Source organism: Centrocercus urophasianus, unplaced genomic scaffold (genome assembly GCF_019232065.1).
Source record: "Centrocercus urophasianus isolate 14NV4802_14NV808 unplaced genomic scaffold, USGS_Curo_1.0 seq_38, whole genome shotgun sequence".
In the NCBI taxonomy this organism is placed as follows: domain Eukaryota; kingdom Metazoa; phylum Chordata; class Aves; order Galliformes; family Phasianidae; genus Centrocercus; species Centrocercus urophasianus.
Window position 1 is genome coordinate 3805896 of NW_024884955.1, and position 12732 is coordinate 3818627.

The following is a 12732-nucleotide window of genomic DNA, read 5'->3' on the forward strand; positions in this document are numbered from 1 at the left end:
GTATGATGAGTTTCAAGTAACACAAAGATAAAGCACAAATTAAAACTTAAATTTTGGCATCTACTGCAATGCTTTCCTGAATATTCATATTTATAATGCTAGAGTGCCTGAATGCACGGTAAAACAATTGTAAACAGAGTTGAACTGCAATTCCCATTAAGGGGTTCTTCAGTTCTTCTCACTTCTGGTATTTTCTCACTTTGATTTTTTTTCCTGTTACTTTTGGTTTTTTTTTTCTTTCTTTTTTTCTCTTTTCTTTTAATCCTGCAGTTCGCAGAAGGGCAAGGGGAGAAGAGCAGTACTTCATAGTATTTAGTCAGCATTACAAGTGAAAAGCTTTAACATTTGAGCATTTCTCAAGCCAGCACTGGCCAAGCCAGCTGAAAGAAACCAAATGTTCCTGTTTCAAATTGCAGACTCTTCTTATTTGTGAAAATGTTCCAGGGTGCTTGCCTAAAGGCAAGTTTAACTTATGTTTTGACTACTTAAAAGAAAAAAAAACAACCTTTTTCACCCACTCTGCACTTCAGAATATAACTTCTGGCAAATAACGTTTACTGTGGCAAACACAAAGCCACTTGAAGCATACAAAGCTCAGGAAAGTGGTCCTCAGCATTTTGCTCTACAAATTAACCTGGATACTTTCTGGTGATTAAATGACACACTCTCAAAAAAAAAAAACCACCAACAACAAAACAAACAAAGAAACAAAAACCATCACCATATGCCATAGCTTAGTGTCACGTCAGTATCATGTTTACTACTTGTTGTGTAACTTTAACAGTGCCATCTTACATAATATATTTTGTAAGTTCCAAGTGCTCTACAAGGAGAAAAACCAAAACACAGCATACAGTATGACCTGACTCAGGTCAAGCCAGTGTTTGAAAGGGAACCTTTTCTGAGTATTGGCCCAGCACTGCATTGAGCTTGTTCAGCTCAATGCTCAGCCAAGGGAATTTGAACTGCAGCCACAGGCCCAGGAAGTTCCTGAGCTGCCTACTGATGTGTTTCATGTTGTGATAAACACAAAAAAAATTTAGAAGCTGCCAGACCAACACTGTCTGGAGTGAGTGCAAGCTGATGGTTCACAAACGGGTAATGGATCTTACAAACAGACCTGGAAGCGCATGCAGAATGACTGCCCTGCCACAGAAAAATATTTTTAATGATTGTGGTGTGCAGCTGTATGTGAAGTATGTGCATATTCAGACCTGACTTGATATATAGTTGCCACAGCAGTATGTATGAATCATATGATGGCTGTATTCTTGGCCAGTTTTGACTATATACGTGTAACCACTCAGTTACACAAGCAAAACCAAGGACTGCCAATGTACATCTTTTAACAGACTCAATCATCTCTCTGACATTGTGGCCTTAGATTCAATGCAAACAGAAGGACAACTTCACAGTTCTTGCAATTTGCAGAATGAGACCCATACAAGCATAATTTCTTGTCATGATTTCTCTCAAAATAGATTAATCTTCGTAGAAAATAAGAGCAGAGGCTAATGAGGGTTAAGGCACAGATGGAATGGCACTACTAATTACTTCATACAAACATACAGTGAAGGAATACTTTCTAGTATGATATTTAACAAAATCAATACCTATTAGCACATGCAGCTACAGGAGAATTTATGGTGAAGTCAAATATGATGCTGGCTGGCTGTCTGCAGTGAAAAGACATGACACATGATCCATTTCATCTTACCTCCTTCCATTTAATCCCACTTTTAATGAGCAGAAACACAAAAAGTAAACAGTTCCTCTCTCCTCTACAATAATAATAATTTTCTTTCCACACTGTTTACTTTGAATAACCAGAATTCATATTTAGAACCCTGTTCAATATTTCATTCGAAGAACTTCACAGGCATCATCCAAATGCTATTTTTGAAGCTACAGCAATGCTCATTTGTGTACTGATAAGGAATGCAAATTTCCTGGGATTTTCTTAGAAAGGCTCTATCAGCACAGGGGGAACGGTCCTTCTTTCTCAGCTGAGAGAAAAGCCACAACTACACAGCCCCAAGTACAGCTGCACTGTGGATAATTTATATACTAGTCCCTCATTTCCAGATGATTCCTAAAATCTTATTTTTTTTCAGGGATTTGTTGCCTTCTACTATGAATTCTACAGAATAAAGAGCAATTTCTGAAATACCTTGTCAGAACTGCCAGCATAGTAAAATATCAGTTATCCACACAGCTCTAAGATTCTCTGGATTTGCAGGCTGCTGTATTTTCTGTCTCATTTTATTCATTATTTGGTTTCACACTGCTAATCTCTCTGGAATATAGCATTCATCTCCTTCCAGATGATTGTTAAATGCTGTATTAAAAAGCAATTATCACCTATCTTCCATTTTACCCTGAAAGGAATGACAAAAATTGAAAAAAGTTGCTGTTATCTCTGGTACATAAAGGCACATGAGATCCTGCTGTTTTTCTTCACTTTCTGCAGCTGTTTATTGCTGACTTCCAATGGCAGAGCAGGTGTAACATTGCATTTGCAATCGATGAAGGGCACCATGTCACACGAATAGACCCAGTCCTACTTCTTTGGCACTTGAAATAAAAGACTTATGGCTTGCTGACAAAGGGAGAGAAAGGGTCTGTATTACCATTGCCAGGTGTATGAATTCTAATAGTGACTTGAAAATTACACTCCATCCCCTCCCCAGCCTTTTTTCTTTTTTTTTTTTTTCCCAGTTGGAGAAGGACAAGAGAAAGAAATTCTAGATTTTGACCATCTAAAGCACCCATGGAGTGAATTTTCAAGGCTTGCTCTTTGAAAATGAACATCACTTGTACTCTTAAAGTTCTTAACGTTTCTGTTAGTTGAGTATTTTTTTCTTCATTTTCTAAAGCTCTGAGATAAGTACTAATAAGGTAGTATGGTGCTTGATCACAACTTTATCATCTTGAAATACACTGAGACCTACTTTTAGAGAAAAATTTAATGCTGCAAAACTAACATTATAGTCTGATGAAGTCATTTTCTGCAAGTGACAGAGCTTATTTCTTCTTGGAGACATTCATATTAATAGATTTTTGAAATAGACAATAGAAATTAATTAATTTTCTGGCCCACATGGTTATATTCAGAAGAGGTTGGTAAAGTGAGTCATAAAGGCTCAAGAATCCATGGTTTAATTTAAGTTACATGACTTCTAAGAACATCTTAATATTTTCTAGTGAGGGAGGTGAACTTTCTGAAGAAAGAATTAAAGAACAAGGAAGAATGGGGGAGTAAAGAGGGAGCACAAAATCTAGAGAAAGCTGGCACAGGAGGTCCCAAGGGAAGATGGGATAACAGTGACCCATGGTTTATGTTCAAATTTTACATTTGGTTTAGGGCAATACTTGATGTCAATGTAATAAGTAATGAGATTAACCAGAAGGTGAAGAGGGGGCTGGCTGTATTAAATATTTCAAGTAGCTACTGCATTACATACATGCGGCATTTTGCCCTTCTATCGCAGAGCAAGAGCTGGAGTTGAGTATTTGTTGTACAGCTAAGATGTCATGGGATATTTCAACAAATTGGTACTTTCATCAGGTCAAGTTTCTACCATTTCATTAGATTATTTTTGAAATTGACTGATTTTATATTGCAGGCCTATTTCTTCCCTGAAATGTATTCCTTTGTGTATGTGGAGCGTGAAAAATTAATTCCATTAACAGGTATTTTTTAACTAGGTCTCCAGAGTTCTGTGAGCTGCATTTTCCAGTATCTTTTTAATTTTGAATGTTCTAAATATAAAAAAAGAAAAAAAAAAAAAAAAAAAAAAAAAGGAAGAAAGAAAAAGCTTTCTTTAAAAATTACTGCTTTCTTCTCTGTAATGGCAACAAGAGGGGGCAAGGGTATTGAAAAGATCCTCATCACCATAATAAATTGAAAAAACCACTTCATAGAAGTCATGAGGACTGAAGCTGCTATTAAGCATTTTTAGAGGTAGCTAGCAGCAGAGCTAAATGACCAAAATGAAGCTTTCTAGTCTAAAAATATTAGCAACTCTCTTCACACTTGTATTTTTAAACGTCAGATAGTCTGTTAAAATTGAAATGTCTTTGAAAGCAGCACAGTTGTGACATAATGTATGTAAATGATGATAGGTCACATTTTCAGTTGTTCAGTATGTGCAGGTTAAGTTCAGCTTTCTGGTACACAGGCTGCTCTTGTATCTTTGTCAAAACTATCTGTACTCAGTCTCCTCCTCTTGTCATCTTCTCTTTGTATACTTGCCTGATGATGCCTAATATTGCAGAGGTTTGCAAAAATTTTACATCAGTGATCCTGTGTCATCCAACAAGAGAGATCTATTTATGAACTCATATAGTTCTACTTACTGCATAATAGCAAGTTCATGTTTAATTAGATTTTTTTTTCCATTCTCTGGCTTGCATGTAAAATTGTCATAATTGTGCCTATGGGCGAGTTTCACAGCTGTAAGTATATGCTGGACTGAGGCATCTGTTGGCAAAGCTTCTCTGTAAATTTGAAATATAAGAGTGGGTACATTACAAACAGCTTTGACAGAAGAGCATCACAAGGAATTCCTCTGCTCAGGTCCTGTGAGCTGAGTAACACGGAGCAGGAGAATGCAAGAGAGAACAAAGAGGTGCTCCCAGGAGCTGCTGGAGCAGGAGGCGCCCAGATCTCCTTTCTCAGTTACAGTGGGTTGCTGTGTTGCTTTCAGATGAAGTGCAGAGCCTGCCCTTGGGCTTTCAGTCAGCTAACCTTTATAGTTGTTGCTTTACTAAAGAATTAAGTTTTTTCTTTATTGAACACTGTTAAAATATCAGCATACACTGCTTCATGTTGTTCCTTTGGCTTTTATTAAGCCAAGGCTCTGACAAAGTTCATCATCATACCAGCATATTCTGGTATATCCCAAGCGATAACTCATATTGCCCTGCCCAGATTGGGCCACCCTGTGACTCTTCCTTCTTCCTTTACATTCCCCTTACCTGTTCCTTAATTGTCTCTTACTGTCACTTCAAAGACACACTATTTATTTGGAAATGACATGTGGCAATACATTTCCTAAGCACTTACAAGAAAAAAGAACAACAATATTTCTAAGGCTGAAGTAACAAGGTGCATATATCAGGGAAAATGTTACTAAAGGGTGGCTCATAATTTTTTAGCACATCCTTATCAGTAAAAACTTTATTCTTCCAACCCATCCAGTGCTATCACCTCAGAATTCCCTAAGTTTTATAGTATTTGCATGTTCATGTGGGGTTGTGGTGTTTTTTTTTCAGATAATTACCCACAGATTAGAAACAATTTACATTTTTTGCCCCATTTCTTTTGAAATGAATCCTGAGCACCACTCAAGACAAAAATTCAGACTGGTGTCTTCTCTTGCTGGTTCCAAGATGAGCTGTTTGGGGAAGCAGCCATTTACTTTGTTGAAAATATCCTACCCCAATGCCTTGTCCTGAAAAGGCACTGACTGGGGCTACATGAGGAGAGCTGAAATCTTCTGTTATTGATACTCATCTGCAGTATACATTTCCTTAAAATATCAGCTCCTCGCATGTTCAAGAGCTTCTTTTCACTCAAAACTGACATTTCCACGGCAACATTTAAGTTTGTTCTATTCACTTGATGTATGTTTTTCCTGAGATGGTTACACAAATATTAACAAACTCTGTAAACAAGAACAAGCTTGGGAGAGGGGTGAGGGAGACCTTATTGCTCTTTTCCAATATCTGAAAGGTGCTTACAGAGAGAGCAGGGTTGGTCTCTTCTCACTGGTGACAGTACAAGGGCCTCAAGTTGCACCAGGATAAGTTTAGTCTGGATATCAGGAAAAACTTCTTTACAGAAAGGGTTGTTAAGCAGTGGAACAGGCTCCCCAGGGAGGTGGTTGAGTCACCATCTCTGGATGTGTTTAAAAACAGTTTGGATGTGGTGCTCAGGGACATGATTGAGTGCAAGGTTGTTAGAGTTAGATGGTGTGGTTAGGTCGTGGTTGGACTCAGTGATCTTTAAGGTCTTTTTCAACCCAAGCGATTCTATGATTCTATGATTCTAAGCCACAAAGGAGAAACTCCTCCTTAACTCAGTCTATGAAGACCATTTGATACAAATGGCCATGTGTGTGGTATACTTTTTTCTACTCAGCATCTCTTGCAATAAGCCACTTGGGTATATTTGATGTGCTTTTAACTTAAGATATTAAACTTGCATGTGCTGCTACTCACCTCCAACATCTTCATTCTTGTTTTAAATCTCTGTCATAAGATGATTATTGTCTGATCCCTACTGATCAACGAAACAGCCCCTATTTGTATATGGCTCAGGCTTATCTCAAGTAATGAGCTCTGCAGAGATGCCAAGTAGAGACTATTTTTTTTTGCACCATTCATCTCAGAATTCAAAAATTATTGCTGCAAAAGTTGCAGGCAGCTTTTTTTGGAGCCTTTTGAGAATGCAAAGATATAAACTGTGGAGGAAAAAAAAAAGAAAAAAAGAAAAAAAAAGAAAAGAAAGAAATGATTGAGAAAGAAAATGATTTTTCAGAGTTTTAAAGAGCTGGATATGGAACAGATCCTTTCCTTATTCTGGTACTGCAACCACAAAACTGGTTTTCCTATCACAGAAAATGGTGTGTTTTCAAAAATAACTTTCCCAGGGCAGATTCATAACAAATGTTACAATTGTTACAGCTCTTATGGAATCAGTTGTCCTATTACTGGTTTATACCAACTGAAGATCTGCCTCTTCAGCAATAGTTTCACAACTGATCTTGGCTTATCTCCTTGAAAAGTTAAAAAATATACATCAAATGATGAGCATTCATAAGCATTTGAAATATTAGGAGGATTTCTGGTGTCATGGAAAGTTCCATAATTTTCAAAATTGCATGTTGTAGTTTCCAGTTGTTGGAAACAATGAGCGAATTTACCAGCTTACACTAGGAACTGTTGACTGTGTCAGATCAGTCATTCACCTAATTCAGTTACAACATTTGCACTATTCACTTTCTTTCCAGCTGCCTCAGTGAAAAGTGAGTGCAAAGAAGGATGGAAAATGATATTATACCACTGCAAAGTTACCTCTCACAGACATTACTTTCAGAGATAAGAAACAGAAAAAGCAAACTGAAGCAATAAGGCAAACTGACCACTACAAATCAAACAGCAATCTAACTTAGTTCACCACATGGGCCTTTGGGATTTTCATACCTTATGTGTTTAATCAGGTTTCTGATGATTTCTGTTCATTAAGGAAGACATTTTTATTTGCTCAGGTTAGTAGATTTCCTCCTCCAAACTGCTTTGCACCACCCTCTTTCTGTAACATCCTGTTAAGTGTTGAGGTCAAAGCCACAAAACATGAGATTGAAATATTGTATCTAGGCAAACTTAAATAAGATTTATCCCCAAGACCCACTGAAAATCTTACTAATACTTAAATATGTGTAATTTCATTTCTTTTTTAGAGACTATGCTTACCCTGTGTTATTTCAGTGCTACACTTCACAACATTGCCTTAGAAATCATTCAGTGGGCAAAAATGAAGGACAAGGATTTGAGTGCAGGATGATGAACTATAGTGTGGGAATGGGAATAGATGGCTAGAGGCAGAGCAACTGGATTTGCCTTCAAAGCATGTGATAAAACTCTGCCCCAGACTGAAGATTTAAGAGAAAAAATACTGCTGATGAACAGTGATGTTGATCTGATGTTACGTGGCAGTTCTGGGTGGATGTTAAATATGGCCTTGGGTATATGAGTTCTCTCCCCTCTTCTTGCCAGACTGCACCTGGGACATAGGACTAAGTCATTTAAATAGAGTACTCCTTTTTAAACTAAAGTTGATGTACAGAAGCTCAGGTAGGTAAGAATCTACAACAGAATTTAGTAGACTCTATCCTCTAGGCATACAAAATGCTGCCTAATCTAATGTTCTGAAAAAAAATCATAGTAAATGCATCTCAAGTGAGGCAGACCAAACCCAGCTTTTCAACCTCTCTCTGATACTCTGCACACTCCTCAGCTATGTGAGGTGGACACACCAGCCCCAACTATGCAGGGTTATTTTGGAGCAGGAACAGGAGTGATAAGCAACTACAAAAAAAGCTTCTGAATATATTAAGACTTCTGCATTCATGGATTGCTGGAGAAAAACGTGTGTGATCATGCAATTAAAGGCTGCATCTTAATTCATATGCACAAGGAAGCAAATGATGGTTGCATAGGAAACCATGATTCTGGCATTTCCTAGACTTTTAATGCTTGCCTTTAAAATTTTAATAATGTGCCTTTAACACAGTGGATTTCCAGTATATAATATGTAATTATCTGAAACTATGTGATGCTTTCTCAGTATCTGGGCAACATTGTGTTTTTATCCTTTAAAAGAATCCCAAAGAATAGTCATTATTCAACAAAAATATCTTTGGCTTTCTTTACGCTTTGCTTTCGTGTGGAAGCCACAAACAGATTTTCACATACCAGATGAATAATGTGTAGGAAGAGTGAGAAAGGAAGGGAATTGACTTTTTCTTTTTTCTTTTTTTTTCTTTTTCCTGAAGTATGTGAATTTAATCTCACTACTTTATTTCAGACGTAATGCACATCCAAATTGATAAAAAAAAGATCTGCTGAATGCTTCACTATGTTGTTTCATACACTACTGAAGCTCATGTTTTACAAAATATGTTTCTTCAGCCGAATTTTCAATTGTGATATATATTCATTTCCAACTGAGACTGAATTGAAAATGAACATACATCAACGTCTTGGTGGTAGGCAATGTAAAAACATTCTGCATCTTCAAAATATCAAGCAAAATGCAATCACAGATACGCTGGGCAGCCGTTAGATAACCTGACCAGATTTAAATGTTTCACAGAAGTAAAACTTCTTAAGATGATGGATTTTTCAGAGAAACTCTTTTTCTCATCAGTGCCAGGAGGGCAGTGACTGGTTATCCCACACATCTAAACTAAAAAGCATAGTGACACTTGCAGTAAGATTCCCTGTCCATCCCTCTGCACCCCACCATCATGTAATGCACAGTTATGCAGATAATCTGCCAGCAGCATTGTTGTTTCCTAGGTTGGGGGAATACATTCATGATTAGTAAATGTATGATTATTTTTCAGAGAAGTAAGTATGTAAGAACAATTTCACTTTGTCAGCTAAAACCAATGGAATTACTACATTCGTAGCAATCAGAGACATAATGTATTCTTGACAATGTATCACAAGAAAATTTAATAGAAATCCTAATTTCTTCATATTAAAAAATAGATGCATGCCCTCAATCTATAATCTCAGAAATACTAACAAAATGCTCACAGCTCTAGCGCAGATGTCAACCCACCTCAGTAAAAATTCCAAGTAAATACGATAGATCAGTTTAATTAAATAAGACATCAGCAGCAGAAAACAAGCATTCATCCAGTTTTCTATTCACTTCTATGTTTTGCTACTTACCTCTGAGGGCTGCTGCTTGCTCAGAGCACATAGAATGCAGCAGCTCAGTCCAAGAGAAAAACCAGTTATTCCCTTTCACCCTCTGTTATGCCTTGAAACTCTTTCACTTCTTCTTTTTGAGACGCATAGAAATACAGGGATGGTGCTTCGGGGCTCTATCCAGGTCTGTTTACATTATGTAAAACAGATGAATACATTTCCTATTTTAACCATGAAAATCATGCCTTCACTGACAGGCGCCTGGATCATTAATAGTATGCTGTGTGCAACTGTGAAAACCCACGTAATGCTCAGAAATGGTCTCAGTTTTCTAAATGAAGAGACAGATTAAAATCCGCAAACCAACTTGGCTTTGTTGCAGAAGTTTTTCTCTACTGTAGAAGAAGCTGGAAGTCACTGTTGGTTAGCAGAGGGATTTCACTGGAAATGCTGGAGGAAACCTCTGGACTCAGGTTAGCACCAGAACCAAAGACGTGGAGTGTTATGGCCTCAGTCAGCTCCCACACCAAACCTGTGATTCTTTCCTCCCAAAGCAATTTTGTCATACAGCAATGTCAGCAAACTGCTTCAGCAGTTTTTGAAAAGATTCCAACTTAAATTACAGTACCAAAAGCCTGCTCTGGGCTTTACCCTTATTATTTTTTCCTAGAATATTTAAATTTCCTATTATTCCCCACCCAGTCTTAAGCACACTTTCCAGAACACAGGAAAACAGTCTTTCCTTCCTGCAGTCCTAAATGCTTTCATTAGGGAGACTTAACACTGAAATGTTTTGGAAAAACAGATGCTCTAGATTTAAAAGAAGCAAGAGACGACTCTCAGTGAACAGCTGCACTGCTCTCAGCTACAAGCAAGCTGTATCTCAGAACAGTTTTGTATGTTACTTTGTCGCTGGGAACATATTATTACCATCTAAATTTAAAGACAGTGGCTTTCTTACATGAAAGCAAATGCAGACATAAAACCACAGTGACTGTTCTGTTCAAGTATTCCATGCCAATGACGCAGAAAATAATACCAAAGTGAAAAACAGTTCTTGCTTTAGGTGGTCTGTGCTTGCAATATGCCTGGCCAAAAACACAGGTATAGGAATTCTTGCACATTTTCAAATTAGTCAGTATTCACAGTGGTCTGTTAAAGTCTCACTCTGCAGCTGCTTCTGCTCTTTGTTGACTTTTCAGAAGTATCCTGTCCTTACCAACAGGCTCTACTATATTACATATTAAGGGGTTGATGGACATTAAACCCATGTTCCAAAATAATCATTTTTCAGTTCTAAAGGAAAACACTTCTAAAATAAATGAACAGTAACTACTTCAGTAGATATTATGTCAAGTAATTCCAGTGTTTGGGCAGACAAGCCCACCAATGAGCACTGAGTATATCGACTGCTCTTAAGACAGCTAGTAAATTTCCTAAATCCCGGGAGAAAATCTAAACTAGTTTTCAAAAATTGTCTTAGAAATTTCAAATAAAACAGTCCTTTTTGTCCATGAAATGTAAATTGACTTTTGTTTATCTCTTTTGGAGTCTTCCTACACATGTGGTACAGTACAACTGCTACATTTATTTTCCATGATCATTTAAGCAGTCAGTACATGAATAATCCATTGCAATTCACATAAATTACATGTTTTGGTAAAAGTGCACTAATTGTGTGGATAATAATTGTGTGGATAATGTAAGATTGATTTATTTTAATTAAACGAATACATGTAAAACAGAGACATCAATGGACAGCCCCTTATTGTCTAAGAGATATTTTAAGGAAAAAGTTGAATAAAGTGTTGTTAACATCACTGCAAATCTTTTGATTACTATCAAATGCATAACTTATGTCAACATTTTTGCATATGTATATACAATAAATATGCATTCATGTTCTGTATAAGGATCTCTTTAAATTTTCTTAGCATAATTTTTGTATTTCAGAAGTATTAATTCTAATTCTCTCCATCCTGCATAGAAATAGGGGATGTCTACTTGTAGATAAGTCTGTGTTTCCTGATTATTTTTATGTAGCTAAATTCGTAATGTAAGATTAAATATCTTAGAGAAGGAACTGCAATGACAAGATGAAAAAAATTCCCATTTTTTTCCCCCATATTTAGTATAAATATGCTAGTGAGCATTATTCTGACTATCAATCAGTATCTGGCCATTAATCTCATTGTTATTCAGTAAGTACTCCCTGTTATAATTTCTCAGGCATGTGCTGCAAGTCTAATGATTTTTCTGTGCTGTATCATAAGGGAAAGAAGGACGTTGAGTTGTCTTCCAAGTCTCTTCACCTTGTTGCTGGCAAGACTAGCCTTTCCCTGTATGATTCCTGAATATAAAGTTGGGTGGATAAATAAGGCTGTGATCAAAATACTGGATAGCTGTGTAGAGAAAACTTACAGTAGAAGAAGGGAAATAGCCTTGCAATTTAATTTTTTTTTTTTTAAAGACTGTTTTACCATTCTGTATACAGCTTCAACCTTTTCATTTGCTGAAGATGTGGAAAAAGCTCTGACAACTAAAGACATAAATTTTCAAATTTAAATAACAAATATTAAGTTAAACTGAAGTTTCTGACCCAGCAAAGTTCTTAAACATATGTTTAAATGTAATACGTAATCTTAGCAAAGCTTATAGGATTCATCTGTCAGTGAAATGCCTTACGTGCAAACATTCTATGCTTCTTTGAGGTTTAAATCCACATCCAAGTACCTGAAATTTAAGCACACAAGTTTGAAAATCTAGCAAAAGCTTCTTAAATCTTTTGCTGAAAACTAAAACTAAGACTTTCTCTGTTCTGGAAATGTATATGAATCCTTACTCTTTTGGTCACAAGAAATGGTTGTTAACCAGTGGAGGAGTTGTGTCATGATCACATGCGGTGCTGGAGGGCTTCTGAGGCAAACTGCAGAGATCAATGTGAGTTGAAATTTTTGGGGCAGGACAGTGCTAACAAATGAATCAACATGCTGAAAAAAGTTGGTGTTTTATAGGCTTTTTAATGGGCAAAATTACCAAAAAGCTTAGAAGGCTTAACATCAGATTTAGAACTTCTCTTTAGCAAAACTTGGGCTTTAACTTTGCCATTTTGCATGAGACTCATTTTTACACTTCCATATGTGAAGAACCTCTAGCAATTTCTGCTGCAAGAGTAAATAATCTCTAAAGTGAATTTGTGCCTTTTTAAAATAACTCTTTAAGAATCTGAGACTGACCTAGGTGTCCTTGTGGACAGCAGGTTGACCACGAGCCAGCAGTGTGCTT

The 12732-nt window shown here is 36.8% G+C and overlaps 1 protein-coding gene across 3 annotated transcripts in view; it reads right to left on the minus strand.

The window, feature by feature from the left end:
• PHACTR3 (phosphatase and actin regulator 3) overlaps positions 1-12732 on the minus strand; it is a 94333-nt gene that overhangs the window by 58259 nt on the left and 23342 nt on the right. Inside the window, exon 1 of one of the 3 annotated variants that reach the window (XM_042832375.1) lies at positions 9469-9535. The exons of the other annotated variants lie outside the window; for them this stretch is intronic. Coding sequence (XP_042688309.1) covers positions 9469-9499 — 31 coding nt within the window. The 5' untranslated portion in view covers positions 9500-9535. Of the gene's footprint in view, positions 1-9468; positions 9536-12732 lie in introns of those variants that run through there. 3 annotated transcript variants of the gene reach the window in all.